Source organism: Lissotriton vulgaris, chromosome 9, assembly GCF_964263255.1.
Source record: "Lissotriton vulgaris chromosome 9, aLisVul1.2, whole genome shotgun sequence".
Taxonomy (NCBI): Eukaryota; Metazoa; Chordata; class Amphibia; order Caudata; family Salamandridae; genus Lissotriton; species Lissotriton vulgaris.
The window spans coordinates 1,191,920,530-1,191,942,342 of NC_141697.1; the positions used below are offsets into that span (position 1 = coordinate 1,191,920,530).

General features: G+C 42.8%; 1 protein-coding gene across 3 annotated transcripts in view; it reads left to right on the forward strand.

Moving 5' to 3' along the window:
* GRIP2 (glutamate receptor interacting protein 2) overlaps positions 1-21,813 on the forward strand; it is a 508,408-nt gene that overhangs the window by 269,269 nt on the left and 217,326 nt on the right. For all 3 annotated transcript variants that reach the window (XM_086939256.1, XM_086939257.1, XM_086939258.1), the window contains exon 2: positions 20,801-20,881. In XM_086939256.1, coding sequence (XP_086795382.1) covers positions 20,801-20,881 — 81 coding nt within the window. The remainder of the gene's footprint in view (positions 1-20,800; positions 20,882-21,813) is intronic.

Here is a 21,813-nt window from a genome sequence, read left to right on the forward strand (position 1 = left end):
TTAGTTTCCCCTTAGGCCAACAAATACAAAAATGTGGAGAGGGTCTAAGAGCTCACCATTGTTAGTGAGTCATTATTACAGGCACAAAATGATTCCCCGGTGCAAGAAAACATTCACGTCAATGGGCCAGCCAGAACTCTTCTAGAGCGAGTGTTTGCTTATGACGTCACATGTCCTGGGCTTTGTTTCACAAATCTGCAATCTGGGAAATGTAGTCTCGTTTCATTTCAATGTAATTAATTGGAAGACCGTGAATTATAAAAAGAAAGCTCAGGAAGGGAAAGCTGTGAGCTGGTGACATGGAGGTGTCTGGGCACATCTGTAGTGAGACCCTGAGCAAGGTGTGAGACTCCCACTCAAGCAGTGAAACTGGACTATCCCACCAACTAGGATGGTGCCCATACTTCTGGGATGCTTCCGGGTAGCTATGCGCTCAATAAGTGCTACTTCATTCAATCATTCATCCAATCATGCTGCGGATACTGCTTTCAGCAGGATAGCATGTTCACTCTCTGCTGCAATGTTCTTTGATAGAACTTTAGAAATGGTGACTAGTAGTCAAAAAATAATTTAATGAAGAGCGTGCATGCGTCCACGTCTTGATAGCTAAACAAGCATTGGCAAATCCAATAGATCTATCCTGCACAAACCTGCAATGTTGTATTTTTTTGTTTGCAAGCATATGTAATAGATGCAAAAAGTAATTAAGTAAAAAGACTGCCATCTTAAGGTGGACTGCATATGTGTGTAACACAAAATAAGTAAATAAAAATGGTATTGTAAAAATAAATACAAAGTATGAACTGATAGCAGAAAACAAAATCTATCAACGGTCTCCCGACCCTGCCACTGATGTGGACTACTTTCGAGGTAGAGAGGCACACATGAAAGAACAAAATACTGTCACTCACAGTGAAAGAGGCAATAGCTCAAACAGGCTGACCCATCGCCCCCAAGCTCTGTATTCTAGTGGGTGGCAGTAAAATGTGAATGGCACTTGACCAAACCAATACATGAAGAGAGTTGAACAAAAACCAGTCTGTTTATATGTGCATTCATTTTTGTCATTATTTTTTGGGGAAAACATAAGGCTAAAGTGGTCAATTGTCCAGAGCTAAAAATGCGGTCTCTCTCTTGTGTATGTCTTTACCTTCTATTTTCTCTTGCTCTTGAAGCTTGTCATTGTCTTGTACCTCAGTATTTGGTTAATGATGGTTCACTTCACCGGATACGGTATCAGGTGAGCCTTTAAATAAATACATTGTTTACTTCAGAAAAGCAATGCAGCTTCTTGAAATTGGAATAATGCATAAATGAATGGGGGCTTTATGTAGAGTGTCTCTGAGAGCCGGACGTCCTCAAGGCGAGAGGAGTTGGCCTAACAGCTAGGGCGGTCAACCTCGAAACTGGGGAACTGGGCTCGAGTCTCCGCAACAACGCTGAACATCCTGTGATTCCAGGCAAATGACTTAATCTCCCCGGGCCTAACAAAATGAATGTGTCCTCGTGTAACGCAACTGGTGCTATGTAAAGCGCTCTGATACCCGATACCTTCGGGTCTATACGCGCTATATAAAACTCCGTATAATAAAACAAAAATAAGGCGCTTAATGGTTGGAGAGAGCTTTGATAGGCTGTCCATCTGCTTGCGGAGAGTACACATCTTTGTAGACTGCTCCTGCCACCATTCGTCAATTAGCTGTACATTCTAGAGAAGCGCCTCAACCAGGCCTACGTTTTAATTACGTCTTTTATTAGTGGCACCCTTCCAGATTCCGATGCAGCCATTTTAATCGTGTTCATAAACATTAGAGTGAAATACTGCATGCCATCTGTATCTAATGATCACAGATTCGAGTGGACTGCTAATTGGACGTTCACAGACTGCAAACGGAAGGGCAGTGCGCCCCCACCTAGGACGCCTGCAATTCACTACATAAAGATTGATTTTTCCAGATTCTACTAAGTCATTTCCAGTCCTTGACTTTGCATCCCCAGGTCAATTTTATCCCTTAGTGTGGTCCAAATGATTCAATGAATGCAATCTCGGACTACAACTCCCAGAATGCATTAATATGAGTTAAAGTGCAGGACTAGAACATTGTGCCCTGCCATCATGAAGCATCTGGCAAAATGCTTGTAGAGGGCGTTTCCAGGGATGGGAACCCCTGGCACCACTGAAAATACAGCAGTTGAGTTCTTACATCAAACCAGTGCCTATTTACAAGTCAAAGAGGTTCCGAGGTAGTGACACAGTTGTAAAATAAGGTTAGGCTGCACCATTCACAAATTTACATGGACCGGTGTGGTTTGTCCACAAGGACAGGTAAAGGATGCCAAAGCAGCCATTTTAGGGGATGCAAGGGGCTGCACAAGATTTTTGACTTTTAATTGTTTGTGTTTGTAAATGTAGATGGCCAAGTGAGTGGGGCAATGGAAGAAGACCGCCTGAGTCAGCAAATCTTTGAAGTTCTAAAGCTGCTCTGAGAGGTGGAGCTTCAGACGTTTGGGCTATACTGTGATTTCCGACTTCTTGTGAAAAGTCAAAGGAAGAGTGCACATGGAGGGGCCTTGCTAGTGTAGAGACAAACACTGTGGGATGATTTTGGGATAGGATGTTTTTGGCCCGCCTTGCGGTTGGAGAGACTGTTGGCCATGCCAGTAGTTCAGAAAGTGAGACAGAGGGGACTTTTTTCTCCATTTGCTACAGGCAGCGTACAATCCAGTTGTCCTTGGGGGGCTGAGAGCGATGCTCTTCCTTGGGTTGTTGCTGAGACTTTCTTTCTATATATGATCCCTGATTTTACCAGCCCACAACTGAGAAGGTGCCTCCAAAGAGCTACCCTTCACTTGATGTGGTTCCTGGTGGAATCATATTAAACAAACACGGCTCACACAGGAACAACCTGTGGGACCTGAAGGGTTGAGAGGTCTCTTCAAATATGAAGAGGGTGGGTGATACGTCCTCCTTGTAAACTCAATACAACAATATAGTTTCCTGCCAAGGGTTATAGGGATTGTGCTATATAGTACACAGGACATGGATTGGGGGAGTCCATCTGGACTTGGTGAGGGACTTTTTAATCTGTAGTTGAGCCCCCTGGTCACTCTCTATATCTTAGTGCTCCTTGAAATATGGTCGAACCCACCCTGACCTTTAGGAGTCAGGGTGAACCCGGTGATGAAGCATGACACCACTAGTGTGTGTGATGGTTATATATAAAAAAGGAATTATTTCCATCCCTCCTCTAGTCAGGCAGAGCTAGCATATCCACACGGGGTGACCTACTCCCAATCAGTGCCCTATGTACTGTAGACCGCAATCCCTATAACCCTTGGCGGGATACTATATTGTTGTATTGAGTTTACTAGTGGAACCAGCCTGTATCAAGTGCTGGAAGAACTCTCAGGAGAACATGGCAGACTAGTAGGGACAGGAGAAGGATTTCTTCAAGGGGCACAGATGAGCAGGCAACAGGGTCTTAAAGAGGCAGTGTGGGGCCATGTAAAGGAGAGGTAAGTGGCTCAAGAAATACAGGCCTTGTTAAATTCTATTAATGCCAAACTCTGACCTGAATGTGTAGAGAGAGCAGTGAATTTGTGCTAAGTGCAGTAGAAGAGAAGGACTGTAGAGACCCAAAAGGGGGGACCACTTTGGTGCTTGAAAATAGTGGCGCAGAATCCACTGCAAAATGGCGGACTAGACCGCATTCAAAGAAGAAATTAGACCACTCTACTCCAACATTCTACTGCTGGACACTCTGCAGAGGGGTGTGTTTCCTAGATTCCTCGAAGTCACACCAGAGGTTACCATCGTTTCACTGCCTATGGAGACTGAGAAGGTGCTTGGAGAAGTAGTGGATAATTCAGTTGCACCAGAATTATGACCGGAGAATAAAGCTTGCAGTTTGGCACCAAGGAGTGGGAGAAAATAAAAAAATGAGATGGAGGACAGTAATGGTGGAACTGTGTTCGATGGAATAGAATGACTCTAGTGTGTATGCAGAAAAAAAAGAGAAAAAGCAGTGATGTTTGGAGAGACTACTGTTATTCCCAGATCTGAATCCGTGCATCCCAGCCACAAAGAACAAGCTTGTGGAGCCTAAAAAGCAGTTGGTAGCCAGGGGTCTCACAGCCTCAGTATGGCTTCCAGTGAAGGTTGGGCTTTCGGGGGCAGCAGCATATTTTCACAAAACAATTCTGGATAATCTACTATTGTTGCAATAGTCTCTTCTGGGTAATGTAGATTGGAGTTGTATTTGTTTTGGTCTGTGCTTGGGTGGTGAATGGAAACTTTTACCTCAATCAAATGAAGGGGCGTGGTGGAGAACCCTTTTGTGGTGGAGGTAGTGCATGGAGGAAGGGTGCGTTACGCTGATTCTACTGTTTCATTGCACTTGGCGCTCAATATCTCCTCTTATCTTCTTTCTGCACCTAGTGAGTGCCTGCTCTCGGACGCTTTTCTCTGGACCCCGACCCAACATCTTGTCCATTCCCTCGTCTTTTACCCTTTTCCCTCGTTTCCCTCTTGACGATCCTCAAATGTTTCTTCCCTTTTCTGATTTGCCTTTTCTCCATACCCTTGTATCCCTCCCACCCTCCCTTGGTGCTGTGACTGCATCCCCCCTCCGACCCCACTTAATGGAACTCTGCTTTTCTGTTTTTTTTCCTGAGAAAATCTACTATGTGTATATATGTATAATAATAATAATAAAGATTTATAGAGCACCTGGTTGCACCAACTGGTGTGTCCCCGCGCTGTGGTGAGAGGCGACCGCAGAGAGCTAGAGTGAGAATGCAGAGATTAACAGTGACCTAGCTCCGCACGAAAAAGGTGAGTTTTCAAGTCCTTCCTGAACTTGGTTTCAACTGCCTCCAGCCTAAGACTCAAAGGGAGTTTATTCCAGTTTTGGGGGGCCAGGCGACGAAACGATCTGCCGCCCATCCTGGACTTTGAGATCTTAGTGACAGTCATCAGACCCGATCCCCAGGATCTCAGCTGCCTCATGTGCACATAGTGAGAGACCAGGTCCACCAAATATGCAGGACTCTTGCCTTGGGAGATGCGATGGCACACACATAGTGCCTTAAACATCACCCTCTCTCTGATAGGGAGCCAGTGTTGCGACACCAGCGCCTTCTTCGAGGAGGCCCTTCTGGGTAGCATGAGAACCAGCGTAGCCGCGGCATTCTGCACACATTGGAGCACACATTGGAGCCTATTTAAACACACCCCCATCGCACCCAGATACAGTAAATTGCTCTAATCCAGGCGGGAAATGACCAGGGCGTGCACCATAGTCTTCCTGGCAGACACCGGCAGCAGGTCCAAGGTCTTACGGAGGCCTTTTAAGACCCAAAGCAGGAACCTGCCACCCGCCTGGACTGATACTCAAAAGAAAGCTTAGAATCAAGCCACAGGCCCAGGTTCTTCACCTGATTGCTTGGTATGGGAGTATATAGAGATAACTCTAATCACTAGTATATGCAATAGACCTTTTGTACTCTCTTCCATTCCTATGTGACTCTTAGAGTATATCCATTCGTATCTCTTCCTTGAGTGACTTTACTACTTGTACATTTGCAATTTTCCTTTTTGTTTGTATCTCCTCCTTGTGTGACTTTACATCTTGTACATTTGCAATTTTTTCTGTTTGTATCTTTTATGTAATGCATGTAATTCTAAGTCCTTATGTTTTGCAACTGGTTCTTATGTAAAGCGCTCTGACACCTTCGGGTAAAGTTCGCGCTTTAGAAAATCGCATTAAATAAATAAATTAGCGCCAAGAAACCGCTAGGTAAAAGCGCGCTTTACAAATGTTTTTAAATTCAAATTCAAAATATAACCAATGTTGCATCCGCTGCATTTTATTTTTGGCAGATGGAGTGGTTTCATGATTATTATGGACTTTGCGGTGCTGCTGTACTTGATACTCTGCAATAATATCAAATAATAAGGTTTAAACCTACAAATACACCATTGTCAAGACAACAAAGTCCTTGTTTTTATGGATATGTCTTGATGTGTGTTGAAAAGGATACATCACAACTGCTGGAGAAACCATTTTAGGCCTAGATTTTGACAGCTCAGCAGTCAACCAGACCTTGTTTACAATATGCAGGCTTTAGGACCGCCCTTTTCAACCATGGGCATCCTCAACCATCATGTCTTGACTCAATGGGGTGGGGCTCGGATGACCCCAACATGGCTTCCTTGAGGAGCCCCTTCGTCTGGGGGAAAACCCATACCGCGTATTGAAGCAGCATAGATAGCAAAAAACAGATGGAAACTGCAGCATTGGAGAACAAGCATTTGCAATGCAATAGGTCTCGCATTTGCGAGAGTTTGAGCTATTTTTATTGTAAATGACATTGCCTTTTATTTATGTTTTGGTTTTTGCAACATAAATAAAAGCCATTGTCATTTACAATGGCAATAGGTGAAACGCGCGTAAATGCGAGACCTATTGCATTGCAAATGCTTTTTGTTACCGAAAAGCCCTTTCTACAGCGCATACTGGCTCTTTTAACGTTACTCACAAAAACAAACAAGTACAGGTAAAGCACCAGATGGCTTTGTGTTACCAAGAGCACAATGCTCCAGCACTGGAATTCTAATCAACATAGTGGCAGAACCTAAATCCCAATGGCAGGAGTCAGGAGGCCTCACAAGGAACATATTAACCTGTAATAATGTGCTAGAATCTGTTGGAGGAATATGGTTAAAGACCAGTGTGCACACTGATGAGAGGCATGTGAGTCTAGGACAGTGTCTCCTATGAATGAGCAGTGCGGACCCTGGGTAACCGTCTTACTCATGCAGTTTTGCTCTCTGCTCTAGTCATGTTCTCATCAGCGCTATTCTTTTTGTTGTCATTGGCACTAGGCTTGTTGTCATCAGCACTAGTCTCGTTGTCATCGGCACTAGTCTCGTTGTTCTCATCAGCGCTATTTTCGTTGTTGTCATTAGTGTTGTCATCGGCACTATTCTCACTGTTCTCGTTAGCACTAGTCCCACTGTTATCAGAACTATAGTCATTTTTATCATCAGTGCTATTCTCATTGTTGTCATGAGCACTAGTCCCATTGTTATCATCAGAGCTATTTTAATTGTCGTCATGGGCACTTGTCCCATGGTTATCAGTGCTATTCTCATTGATGTCATGAGCACTAGTCCCATTGTTATCAGTGCTATTCTCATTGTTTGCATCAGCACTAGTCTCATTGTTATCATCAGCGCATACTGGATTGAGCACAAAATTCATAATTTGGAGAAAACAACGCAGCAGCCAAAAGACCTAATAAATCCAGTGGCCTTGAATTCTAAATATGATGGAAGGCACATATGTAACCTTTGCTCAGATATGTTCCTTTCCAACAAATGCGGTACCTATTCAAGACACTTTACTGACCGACCCACACCTTGCAGGCAAAGTCATTTAAACTTAGTATTGACATCATTTATGCAGCCACCCATATAGAACGTCTCCTCTTTCAAGTAACTTGGGAACGGTGAGCAATATCTGCTTATCTATCTCAAAAAGATGAGCTGTTTTCCACTCACTGAGATATCTTAAAATAATATAATGCCTCACTTAAAAAGACTGTTCTGTATGCCACTGTATTTACTTTGTCGGGCAGTGATCATTAAAGATTACTTTACATGCCATCTTGTGACCAAATGCACTGACTCAAGGGCAGCCACGTGCAAGTTGGGAAACAAAACAAGTTACAAACGTAGTTTTAGAAAGTAACAAAAACATTTGCGATAACTAAGACAACCAAAATGTAACACCCCCAATCCACACGCCGCTTTTAATGTCAGTAAGAAATTCCAAACTGGAAATACATTGCCGTCGCCTATTAACAAATGAACTCGGCTAGATACAGTAGCGAATACTTTTTTTGTTTTTGTTTTTAGAAGTCTAGTCAGCAGCTGGGCAGAAAACTACAGCTGCACTTTGGAACTTCTAAGTGGAAGCTAACGCGTGCTTTGGTTTCAGTTTTTTTTGTTTAACCAATTAGAAAGACGGAGCCAATTACGCTTAAGGGGCAAAAGATAGAAAAGCCTGAGGGGGAGGGGAGGCGGAACAGAGAGGACAGCCCCAACACAGGAGCCCATCTGCCGACAGCAGATAAGCATCAGTCCCTTTTGAACCATGGGGGCAGCTGTTGCCCCCTCTCTGCCTGATCCCATCAATCTTCTATACATCGAACCCAAAAGCATGCACCTACAGCAATTGCCACTAAAGACCACGACAGGCACACTTAGGGTGACCAGAGCAGCGCTCCCAGACGAGAGGGATAACAACAAAAAATAACAGCAGTGGCCCTATTTTTTCCATTCCATCACTAGGCCTGAAGCCGCATGTAACAAACAGAGCAATAAATGCAGTTTTAAAGGGGCTGATGCAGCAATGTTTTAAAAGCCAAACATCTATGAGTCAGTGGCATATGACTATGCGATGTAGAGATTTTTGCCTGCAATAAGATTCTCACATGTCGAAATGGAGTTAGTCATACAGTATTGTCCGATGTGCACTGTTTGCACTAATGTCCACAAGGCATTAGAATAGAAGATTTCCCCAAAATGTTGCGTGCCCCTCGGTGGACGGCTTCACTACATTTGGCAATCCGACGTCACGTGAGCTGTCTACGGTAGAGGCTCACGCGCGCGAACCGATCCGAAGGCACGCATCGGAATCCGACGCCGCCATAGGGAATGCTGGGCGTGCGGCCAGCTCTTGTCTCCCCTCGTCGTTTTTCGGCTGAGACGCCGACTATAGTTCTCGCTGCGAGAACGTGCTTAGCGCGTTCGTCGTAGCGAGACCTAATTAGACACCAGCGGTATCCTGAACGGAGTGGGGTGCAGAGGTGAAGCATTTGAAAATGGGATCAGCGGAAGGGTTTTAGATTACTAGAATCACCTGTTATGTGATTTCAGAAAGGCTCGAAGTGTTCATTTTGCAAAGTATGTTTCCTTCTTGTCTATGCATTAGACCACACTTAGCATCTATTGGGTTAGCTTCGGTTTTTAAAAACAATTGCGATATTCCGCAAATAGGTTTGGGAAACCACTGCTAAAATTACTTATTTGCCAACAAATTCTCAGATTAAAAAAAAAAACACCAAATCTCTTCTTTTATGGTAGATATTTCACCCACAGCCATAGTTTTGAAAAGGTGACACTTGTTTACCTTGTGAAAATATACAGAATGGCACTTCTGTAACAATTTCACACAACCTTAATATCCCCTTCTCACATCAGGTACATGTTCTAGTGAAATCTATAGCAATTTACAAATTATCTAAATTGCCCTCAGCCAGATGTATTTAAACTATTGTTTTTTATTCCAATCCTCACATGTTCCACATAATCACAACACTATGAAGTAGATATTTTCTCACATGAATTTAATACCTGTTGCCTGTCAGGCAATGGTAGTTCGAGCAGAATTCCACTCGTGGGGGTTCTCTGGTTTATTGCTGCAGTTGAGTTGCCGCTTAAGGTTTCAGTACAAATTATTTGCAGAGATCGGAAACTGACCATGAGCAAAAAGACTATCTGGACCAAGTGTCCTACACTGATCCAGGGGAATATGAACCATACCAGACATTTAGGATATCCAGGCATGCTACATTTACATATGCTGCTTCTAAATGGAATTTATTTGCATAGTCGGTGGTTGTATGAAAAATTTGGCTTGGTTCTTGCCTTTGGGGGGCAGCCCTAACTTTGAGCTTTTGGTAAAACAAAAACCTCTTGGTCCGATTTACGCTTCCAGATAAAATCTAACATTAGTTGGTTAGTGAGCCATTTAAAAAAAAATTGCACCACCATAACCCAAAGAATTAATCTGCCTGATCAAGAACAGGAAAGTCCCCACCAGCAAGAGAACAGCACTCCCTTAATGGAGCAGACCAACTGGCATAAAGTAGCCTTACGGCTAGAGCGGTCGACCTCGGAGCTGGGGAACCGGGTACTAGTCTCAGCAAGGATGCTCAACATCCTGTGATTCTGGACAAATCACTTAATCTCCCCGTGCCTAACAAAAATGAATGTGTCCTCGTGTAAAGAAACTGGTGCTCATGTAAAGCGCTCTGATGCCCAATATCTTTGGCTGTAGTTCGCGCTATATAAAACTCTACCCCCCCCCAAAAAACACTGGTAAACTGGGAATGAAATATCCTAATAAACAAAAGATCATCAAACAAGTAATTTTCATCTCCTTTTGTATATCTTTGTATTCTGTGTAGAGGGTTAGGACCTTTGGGCCGGAAGCTTGGTGTGTGTTTGAGGTAGCTGGTGATAAATGTGATCAGAAAAAGCTTTTCTGCTGAAAATGTAGCAGTAAACATTATTTTCCTAACACTCTGTCACAGTTAATGCTTCATCTGTAGATGAGTCTTTTAAAACCACCTCTATTTTGCCTTCCATATTCACCAGGCTCTCTGCCTAGGATCTTCTTTTCTTGTAGTACATCTGTTATTGGACATACTGCTGTGCTTTGTAGTCCCTGTACCCTGACCTACTAGTGCTCTTAAGGACTGTGCTGACAACTTTGGCAGAAGCACAGTGGGGGCATATTTCATGCTGATGGAATTTGACTTTTTGTGTACGTCGCTCAGCCTGCTGCTCATGTGCACCATTATTGGATAGTTCACCTCCACCTGGTGCTTATATTTGATTTTTCTGTGTAGTTACATTTGTGAGGCAGAGGAATCTGTAGCTCATGTTTTGTTCCTTTTTTTTTTTTTTAGCATGTGCCTGGTTCTGTGCCAGGTCTCGCATGAGCTTAGCAACACTGTCCTTAAGCGCCTACATCAACTGCAGGAATAGAGGCATCCGGTTTGGCGGTAGCAAAGCTTGCACTTTAAGTTGATGCTATACCATTAGGCTGGCACAAACATGATTCTGATCAATTCTAGGCATGTGCAATAGGCTGAGTAAGAAAGTCTTGGTGATTCCAAAAGGCACCCTTAGACCGAAAATTGTGGCACCAGATAAGCAGTCATTATTGCTTAAACTTTGTTGATTTGTATAGTGCACTAATCACCCAAGAGTGTATCCAGGCGCTTGGGCAGGTGTGTAGGTTTGTGGTCCCCAAGGTTCTTATACAGAGGTTCAGGTCTTCGGCTTCTTACGAAACTCAAGAAATAAGGAGGAGGAGGAGGCTCTGATGTGTTGGGGGAGGTCGTTCCATGTCCTGGGTTTGATGTAGGAGAATGAGTGACCTCCAGTTTTATCTTTTGGGGATGTGGGGAATGTGTGTTGGTAAGATTGAGGCAGAACGTAGGTGTCTGGTAGGTTGGTGAAAGTGTATGCAACTGATCAGATAGTCTGATCCTGTGTTGTGTAGGGCTTTATATGTCTGCGTGAGAAATTTGAATTGGCTACACTTGTGAATGAGGAGCCAGTGAAGCTTCCTGAGGTGCGGTGTGATGTAGGTGCGTTGAAGGTAATACACTCTGAGATGCTGTGCCTGGCCCACCCAGTAAGAGTGTATCAAAAGTTACATTTTTGTGCATGAATATGAACACATACTTTTTTCTTAACACAATTATATAGTTCTATATAATCTGTACAGTAGCCCTTGCTCTTCTTCTCAGCATTGTCAAGCACTTCGAAGGCAAGGTCCTGTCCACTATATTGCATGCACACGTAGCTGCTCAGGCATAGACTCCAGTCAGTTCTTTTCTACCATTTTTAAAAACTAGCTTTGCATTCAAGAGCAGCTCTAGGGATTCTCCGGCCCAATAATGGTCTGGTAATTGCCATCGATGTTCCGTCTCCGCGTGGACATTGCAATCATGTCCTGTCCATCTGAATTTCAGATGCTGGCCTGAGGTCCGTCTTTAAGGGAAGAATGCTTACGGCAAGCGTGTCGGGGTACCACATATGTCTGAGTACACGGAGTAGAACAGTGATGTCACTGGGGTAGAATGCATGTACGGTGGCTCAATAAGGGAGTAAGTAACAGATGGGGCGTTATCTCGAAGGACTTTATTCCTCCCATGAAACACAACCACATTCCACTCTCCTGGAAACTACCCAAAATCTTTCTAAACTCCAGTATCTCCCCCACTGTCTGTCACTCTTATTTACTTGCTGCAGTGTCCTCCTTTGTCCACTTGGTTTCTGCTGTAAATAGGGTAGCCATTTTGGGATCAGTTAAATAATTTAGCTGCCTTAATATCTCTAAATCAAAACTTCATCCCTTATTTATTTTTTTTCTCTCGAAATTTGGTCTCTCTTCTTGTTACATTTTCTGCTAATAAACAGTTATCAGACATTTAAATGGAGAGTAATTACGATAGGTAATAAGTTTGACTTTGTAGTGGGAAAATCATTTTTGATTGACCTGGCAACTACTTTGTATTGCAGCCCAGATCTTTGAGGGCATTGACTATCAGCTTTTTATAGTGATGCAAATTGTAATTGCATTTATATAGCGCTTACTACTCTACACAAGGTGTCAAAGCACTTTTTTTGCGAGTAGCACGCTACTCCAGAACTCAAAAAGGATTAGTGGTGAATTAGTATAGGGAAATATGAAATTAATTTGAGCGGTGGATATGTTAGTCTATTTGGATTGAAGTGGATAGTGGGTCCATTTGTAATTAAATGTTGATCCAACTCAAAGAATCCCTTAAGTTGCATGCTGGTGAGGTGAGCATTTAGTACAGAGGTGTTTTTTTTAGTTTTTTTTTATAATGTGGGTAAAGTGCAGTGCAGGTGAGATCCACTAGCCCACAATTCCCTCGTATACAAGTCTCTCCCGCATAGGCTTGTGTGTCTGTTATAAGACTGGAGGTGTAAGGACAGTATTAAAATAAGAGGCAGGAGTAGAAGAATGAGGAACTATTAAAGGGAAAACAGGCGACGGGGTTGAGGTATGTCAGAAGAAAAAGCTTTGGCAAAACAAGTGGTTCTCCCTTTGTGAGCTATTGGGTTTGCTAGTGGTTTTTAGCGGTGCTGCACCGCATCTGTGATGCTGTGCAGCACAGCGAAGCTAAAAAAAAAAGCCTTTGATGTGGGCCACGCACACAGGTCCTGACAAAATTACACTGGAGCTGTGTTAAATGTTTAGTCACTGATCTTAGTTGGGCTGGGATGTCTTATTTTATATGTAGGGGAGCCAAAGCAACACTGGCGGGAGGGGTGTGGGACGACAAACCTATAAGGGGGAGGGTGGAAGACAAACTGCCAAGGAAATCGGGGGCATGCTGGGTAATGCCAAAGCAACACGGAGAGTGCAGATGGGGAAAGCAATGGAGAGAAGCACAGAGGCAAGCGCAAGAGTGGCAGGTAGAAGCAATCTGACAACACAGTCCAACACAGTGCAGGGGGAGAGACGTACACTAGGGAGACAGCTGGAACGCACATGCACTCTAATGGAGTATTTGAAAAGTAAGCGGTGGCAGCAGTGATGCCAGCAAATCAAAGAGATTGTCCCTCCCACAAAAACAAGATTGACAAGCTTGGACACCAATAAAAAAATCAGGCAAATGAGTGAGACAGAAAGCCAACCAATGGTAAGCAATGGGCAGGCTCCAAGCCCCCCACGCCCCAGACTTCTTGATAAGCCACAATATGACATACTATAAACAGCCCATGCTTGGTTTAGTAGGATTGACCTAAAAAGTACATCGTTCAGGATTAAAGGTGGTGGAAAAAAAAGAATTAGACGCGTAAGAATGTGAAAGGGGTTGGAATAAGAGAAGGGTAGAGAAGGCGAAAAGAAAATTGCAAACTTAGACTGGGAAAAAGAAGACTAGTCATTCTGGCAGGAACTGTGTACTCGATGGTGTAAAAAAATGTGTGGGTACCGTCTGGTGCTGCTGTCATTAGAAATGATGGTGAAAGGAACAAGAGCCCATTTTCTTCACTAACCTGTAAACGTAGTCTCTAAATTGATAGAAAAAAAGATAAACTCGTAACTCGATTAATAGAAATACAGCTTGTTGATCAAGATCAAGACACAGCAAAACAAAGTTGGGGAATACAGTTTTAATTTTACAGTAGACAAAAATGAGGCAAGAAGAGAAGGAAGAGGTAGTCAAAGGAGGAAAGGGGTTATGAGAAGGCATGAGGGTATGGATGGGTGGGCACAAGTAAATGGTAAGGTGGAGAAACATGGGATTGGGGAAATGAACTTTCTGTAAAATCAGTGAAGGGGAGTGGATTATGAGGTGTTATTCATCCCACACAAATGGGTGGGTGGGGATGGGGTGTAGAGAAAGACGCAAGCTGGAGAAGGAACATTGGCAGGGAAAAAGCATTGGGAAGATGGAAATGTACACAAGGGTAATTTAGAACACCCTTAAAATGTAAATGTCCTTCAGTGACTCAGCAAGAAAGGGCAGTAGAAGGAGAAAAGGATCTAAGCAAACCTTGTTTACAAGCAATAGCAAAGACAGTGGATCCGTCTTAGCCATTACCAAAACATTAAAAAAAATCATGCTTTAATGAAAAAAACAAAAACTGGTTTCTGCATACAAATTGTCTGAGAGATACAGAATTTGTGTGATGATTGAGTGTACTTTTGAGAGATAAAATAGTTTTCATCTATTGCAGTGCTAGTATTCTAGGAGGTGGAGTGATACACCAAACAGCCAATGGCTGGATGTGAGAGATCAAGTCTCCTGTGAGGCATAGCTAAAGCAAAGTCTATGCATATTTTAGAGCGGTGGTTCCTAACTTGTGTCCAGGACCCCTGGCGGTCCGCAAAGCCGACTCGAGGGTCCACCACCGATTTAGAAATGAGAAAAATTAATGGAATGATGAAGTGGATATAAATAAAGAAGCAAAATATAAAATAGATATTTTGAAAACGTTCTGTAAATGTGAAGAATTGTAACATTGGGGGCAATAAATTAAATTGGTATCTTCAGATCGATTTGTAAGAACAGCGCAAGTGCATTAACCTCTTGAATGCTCATGATGAGCTGAGCTAGTCATGAGCCACGGCGCTCCGGTGCTCATGACGAGCTCAGCTCGTCATGGGCCGTGGAACGCTCACACGCGGGGATAATTCCCCGCTGTGCTGAACGTTCCACGGAGCCAATGCACCTGTGACGAGCTGAGCTCGTCATGAGCACAGGAGCACTGTAGCTCATGACGAGCTCAGCTCGTCATGAGCATGCGGGCCCTGTGCGCGCCCCCCCCCCCCTCCAGCACAGCGGGGAATTAACCCCCGCAGCGAATGGGTTAAACAGAATATAGTATGGACAATAGGTAGCCTCGAATTTAGAAAAAGTACAACCCTCCCATTCAAAGTTTGATTTTTAAAAAATATAAATTTGTTTACGATTTTTTTTGTATTGTTTGGCAGTTCAAAATATCGACATTGCTCAGGCCAAGGAACCCAGATTTCAATAATGAAACATTTGAGGGTCCCTAAATTCCAGTAATGATTCACTGAGGTCCCTGGATTCCAGTAATGATTAAGTGTGGAGTTCACAGAAGTCAAAAGGTTAAAGACAACAGTTTTAAAGCATTAGTACCAAAGGGAAAGGCAAGCAGCCATGCTGTCAAACTAGACCTAATATAACCTAACCCATTTTAAAGTCTAATGAGGACTACAGCCTTAAATAGGCATACAAAAGGCAGTCTTGAAAGAAGTTCTGTGAAATGTTTCCTACCGAATGTTTAAAACAATTTCAAGTTTAAAAAATCACTCAAATTAAAATGGTGAAGTGGTTCTCAAGAATTGTCCTTCAATTTTTTTAATGTAATCAGATACAACTGTAAGCATTACTTTGATATTTCAATGACCACTGGTGCACATACTGTTGAAAAATGTGGTCTGCACTAAAAGGGACTAAGCCACTCATTGATTTGAATGAATCAGTACCGTGGAGTGTCTTTGTTTCTGTAGAAATGTTCATATATCTCTCAAAACCACCTTCCCATTTGAAATGTGTATTCTTTCCACAGTCTATGCTCTTTTACATAGACCATATGCACACAAAATCTCTAACATGATATTTATGGGGTTTGCCTCCTTAGTAAGAAAAATTATCCACACCTACTAGGTGTGCAAGCAAATGTAAAGGAAATGAAAGGGGATAATAAGAGATCAACGAAATTTAAATGGAAACCAATAGAGCTGGGAATTCCTTCTCGTATGACCCCACACCAACACGCAAGATGCAGGCTCAGCTGCCACCCAAGCCTTTGTCATAATTTCTGGAGGAACATAAAGTTACTTGAGCATTCTTTGTAGTTTTATATGTGCAAATGTAGTTTTCTTCCTGCATTTTGGGGAGAATGACTGGTGTGTGTAGTCTATCCTTTGTAGGTCTCGCCTACGACAGCGTATGTACTAGTTTCACTCTCACTTGCGAGAAGTATTGTATGCAGCAAGAGGCTGGCAGCCCACCCTTTGCTCTACATTCATTGGCTTCTCTGTTTCTCTTATTTGCTGATTTCTAAAGGGCCAGCGTGTGCTGACTTCACTTTCTCATCTTTCTGCTGGAGAATGGACCAAGTACTGATTGTTGCGGCTTGATTGCCATCCATCCCCTGACTCTACTCCTATTGAGGCACTCATTTGATTTATTTTCTTCTTGTCTGCCGGACTTATTGAACCTCTTGCCAGCTATGTTGTACTATACCACACATACGTCAAAGAAGCCCTTACCTCCTTCGAAAGGGATGTTTATTCTGACAACAGAAGTTATCTGCTTCCAAATATATTAAGTTATGGGTGCAAATGCCCTATTGTTTTCTTTTACACACAGGGAGATCAACTGGTTTGCTCAGGATCACAGGGGTGATAATAGATCTCACCTTTGAGACTACTGGTTCTGCCATTGCCTTTTGTTCATTCTGTACAGCACGGGCATTACCGACTTTGGCAAAGAATTGAAGACATGCTGTATAGCTGTATGGCTGCTGTACAGACTGACTAAAAATAATAATAACAAAAGGACTGATGCATCCAGTGCTAATGTGCTTAAAAAAAGGCACTTTATCCCTGACTAACATAGCGATTTTATAAAATTAGTTTTAGCCACACTGCAAAGCATCCGTGGTGCTGTACAGTATATCTACAAAACCTTGCCAAAGCCAATAGTTTGCAGAAGTGAGACCTATTGGCTTTGTCGGTGCTTGTTCTGAGAGGCTGTGCTGTAGAAATTCCCCTTTCACCTTACAGGGCAGAAGGGCGTACGGCTGCTTGCACCGCAAAGGGTATTGTCCTGTGTTTATCTCTTGTCCAGAGAACCTATATCTTGTTTCCTGCTTTTGCATTTTTTTGGCTTTAGTGTTGCCTGAAACTCCCTGTAGTAATTAAAACTGGCTAATCAAGTTTTGCACTTCTCTTCCCACTCTGTACCACTCATCTCCGTAATCTAGCCACCTTGATAAGTCTACACAACATTTTATCTCTTAACACCATTGTTATTTGCAAAATCAAATTGGCTTTTTTTCTGAGGACGAAGGGATCTAACAATAACTCCAGGAGGGTATCTCCATATCTGATAGAAAGCTGTTCCATGGAAGGTGCACATTGACATTCTTTATGTATCACCAGGGGTCGCAACTGCGACCCCTGACTTGCTACCTCTGGCTCTCCCTTTGTGACCCATAGCCTCAGAGGGGGGAAAATCAATGCCAGGAACACAGGGGCAGCTTGTCCTTATTGTGTTAGTTGGGGCTTTACTCTCCTTGGCTCACTGGTTAGAGGAGGCAGACCTGGAAGCAGAGGTCAGCCCGGGACCAGGGTTCCGTTCCTGGCTCGGCGGGGTCTTGAGTCCTAAAATGTCCATGGACTCGACAATTCTCGCTCCGGTGCCTGCTCGATTCACGGGTTCACACTCTGCGACTCTGAGCAATAGCTTGCTTAATCTCCACAACGGCCCCTCGCGGCGGGATGCCGGCTTTCATCTTGCGGATACCCTGCCGGGGTTATCTCACAGGGGAATACCAGGACGGGTTCCCTAAGCAAGCGCTTAGAAACTGCTCAGTGATTTGCGCTATATAAATTCCTGTACATTTACATTTACATTTTCTGAAAATGTTATTACAATAAATGAATAATTTATTATTCACTATTTTTAAAAAAATGGACTGCAGTTAGCTGGAACGGGACTTTTCCTGACCTATATAATTAAAAAAAGATGCATTTAAACGTATGCGAGTGTGTTTATTTGAAAGAAAGTGGGTGTGAATGTATGAGCGAGTCAGTGAGTAAGAGTTACTGCAAATGAGTGAATGAGAATGAAGTGTTTAGGGATGTAGTATTATTGAGTCACAGTAAGTGAATTTGAGTGTTAATGAGTGAGTGTGTGAGTGATAAGTGATAGTGGGTGAGAATTAGAGAGTGAGATTAAGAGTGACAATGAATGAGCAAGTGTAGTGAAAATGAATTGAGTAAGAATGAGTGTGTGGGTGGGTAAGCGAGCATACATACTTGGGGTCTGGAATTTATTTTGCCTTAGTAAAGTTAATTCTTATCTTATGGAACCACCAATGGAAAAATACTGGCACTAACCATCCTTACCATGTGACAAAATACTAGAAGACTGGAGGCAATACTTGGCAAAATGGTAAAATATTGGCACTGGCATACTGGAGGTAATTAGTATTGGGGATAGTTTTTGGCATACTGGTAAAATGCTGGTACCGGCATTATGTAAGTAATTATTGGCATATAGCGCTCTTGTGGAAAAAGACTAGAGCTGGCATACTTGAGAATTCTTGGCACGGTGGAACCCATGGCAAGAAGCTGGCACTAGCACATTGGAGGTAATTGTCATAAGGGAGGACAACCGCGGCATATGAGAGGTCGCAACCATGACAAAATGCCGCTCCAGACATATAGAGGTCTTTTTTGACATACAAGTCACCCATAATATATGGATGGCAACAATGGCAAAATTCTGCTTCCGGTACATTGTATGAAAATTTGGGGTACAAGGGCACCAAAGACCAGACTGGCCCTGGGACAATGGGGGTCGTTTTTTACATATAGGAGCACATTTTCAAGCAAGCATTTGCAATGAAATAGGTCTTGCATTTGCAAGAGTTTTAGCTATTGTCATTGGAAATGACAATGCCTTTTATTTATCCATTTTGCTAACTAACACATGAATAAAAGGCATTGTCATTTACAATGCCAATAGCTCAAACTCTAGTAAATGCGAGACCTATTCAAAGAAGCAGCCGCCAATGTCTCTGCTGCTCGGAAAGTGCAAGCACGCATGGCGCTCTGAATGTTGCAGGAAAGTATGTTGTACCTGCAGTAGGATAAACTCATTAAAGAAAATAATGTTTACAGACTAAAAAAGACGTACTGTGTACAACAGAAGTAAAAGGTCCAGTCCGCATGGGTGGATACAAATGAAGACAAGGCGGTACTAAGGAGGGACTAATAAGTCTATTAACGAATCAGAAGCCAGCATTTACGAAGGGCAATGACACAAGCCAATGACAATTAGGGGCGGAGAGTGGCCGGGGCTTTTATTCCATACTCCGATACAGCATGCGCTGGTCAGGCTCGACCTAAAAATGAGGTAAATGCCCGGGGAGAGTCCAGTTTCTTTGGTTTGTCACACCATGTACTTGACTATTTAAGGAGTGTCCCTTAGAGCATATGGCTGTTTAACCAATTTATGTGAACTTAAATATAATATATAGCTCAATTTTTAAAAACAATTGCTGGGCAGGAGCTGGAACCCTTTTAGAAGAGGTCTGTCTCACTTGCTTTACTTGTGTGCTGCAATTTTGGGCTATTTCAATGCCCCAGAACTTTCAAAAGATCATATCAGCACGCTAATATATGTGGTAACTAAAATAGACGTGTATGGGTTATGCTGTAATAACTATGCATTTCTTATGGTTCTTCAGCTAATTAACTTATTATGATGTCATCCGGTGACATAAAAGCCTATGAAAATTGTGGGTCAAAGCTCATATGACGTCACAAATTGTGATACCATTAATGTCAAAGGGCATGTGATGTCACTTCCGCAACCCGGAGCATTTGAGTAAATTGACATCCAGGAAGGTTAATTTCAGCGGGATTGCGGCTGTGAGATAAAACAAAAAAAAAGAAACTCCACTATGCCAAGCTAAGCAACCTTTCCTCCCCAATGCACTCCTCGTTGACCTTGCACATGGCTTCACAGAGGAATACTCAGTGCAGTCACTGATTACATCACAGACGATATCATCACTGACACAGCTTTACTTATGAGAGCAGTGGCGGCTCGCCGAGGGTGTGCTATAGGGGGTAGTAAACTCCGGCATACGGCCGATCGGAGTTAGGTAAATAAATATATAAATAAAACAATTTACATTGCATGCGCTGCAATGCTGAGTTGGCGATGCAGCGCACGCACTATAAATTGTTTTATTTATATATTTATTTACTTGACTTTCTTCGTCCATAAGCCAGGGTTTACTATCCCCCCCCCACACCCCCCCTCACCCTGCCCCACCTCCACCCAGCAGCACACCCTCGGCGAGCCGCCACTGTGGACAGTCAAAAGACTACGTCAGACAACCAACATAGGTAACTTGATTGCAGTTTAAGACTTTACATCTTATATAGGATTGTGTAGGATTTATTTTTAAAATAGCTTGTCAAAATGAATTTTACATTTCGCATCCTTGTAAGCGGCCATGTGAAATTGTGTCTCTGGTTGAATTTAGAATGATATTGTCACCTCTGTCCTGGCTTTCCTCCCAGTCTCTGTGAATTCAGCACCATCATGAACTTGTTTCTCTTCCTGAAGTTTGATCTTAGTTTTTGTTTATTTTTTAAGAGTGCCCTTTTTTGTACCCTTACAGATGATGGGCCATACTCGAAGGGAGGCAAAGATTGTGGAGGACTCGACACCGCCCTGGTGTCCAGAAGACAAAGTATTCCAGGTAAATGGAGACGTGTCAGGCATACAACTTCTATTTTCTATAAGCACTACTTGAATAGTGCCCAAGTAAGGTGTCTATGTACCCTCTTGTGAAATGTACATTACCACCCAACATCAATTTGCCTGGTTGTCCATCTCAGACTGTGGCTTGATCCTTTGGCATGAATTCCCGGGGGTTTTAGCAAAATATTTGAAAGTAAATTGTAGATTCTTAAAAATGAAAAGGTGTGCACACTGAAGATCATTACGGATTCATTCCTTGGGTGGAATGGCGATTCTTTGGTAAAGGCGAAATGTACTGCACTTTTCACATAGGACATTCCACACTGTTGAAAATAATTATAGGTCACAACACCTAAACTGTGATGCATAAATAAAGAAAAATGATTATTTGGTGCCCAGGTTGGCAGACGGAAGGACTGATTGGGTGGAGAACATGAGCATCTTTACATATACCACTCAACATTTTCAGTCTCCAAAGAGGATACCTTCATGTGAAGGGTGATCCTGTTAAAGTAAATTGAGGTGATCCATATTTTGGAGAGCAGAACATTAGCAATGGCCATGGTGGCATTGGATGAAGCTGGTTGGGATGGAAAAGGTAGGAAAATGACTATGAAGTGTCTTCAATTCTCCTTAAGAAGAGAAGTTAACACTAGTGGTCTGCACACTGGCTTTCAATGCTAACTGGGCTGTTCATTTCACTTTATATTACATTAAAGATCCTCCTAGGAGAAAATTTAATGTGGTACATAAACGGCTGCAGCCGAACAACATTACAATTAAGAAATAGTCTAAAATTCTTAATATGACTTAGCCAAAAAGCATAATTATTAAAATTGCACCAAAATGATTCAAATGGATTGTGGAGGTCAGGACTTATAAAAGTATCAAAAAACATTCCAGGCAAATGTAGCTGACTTTGTTTATTAT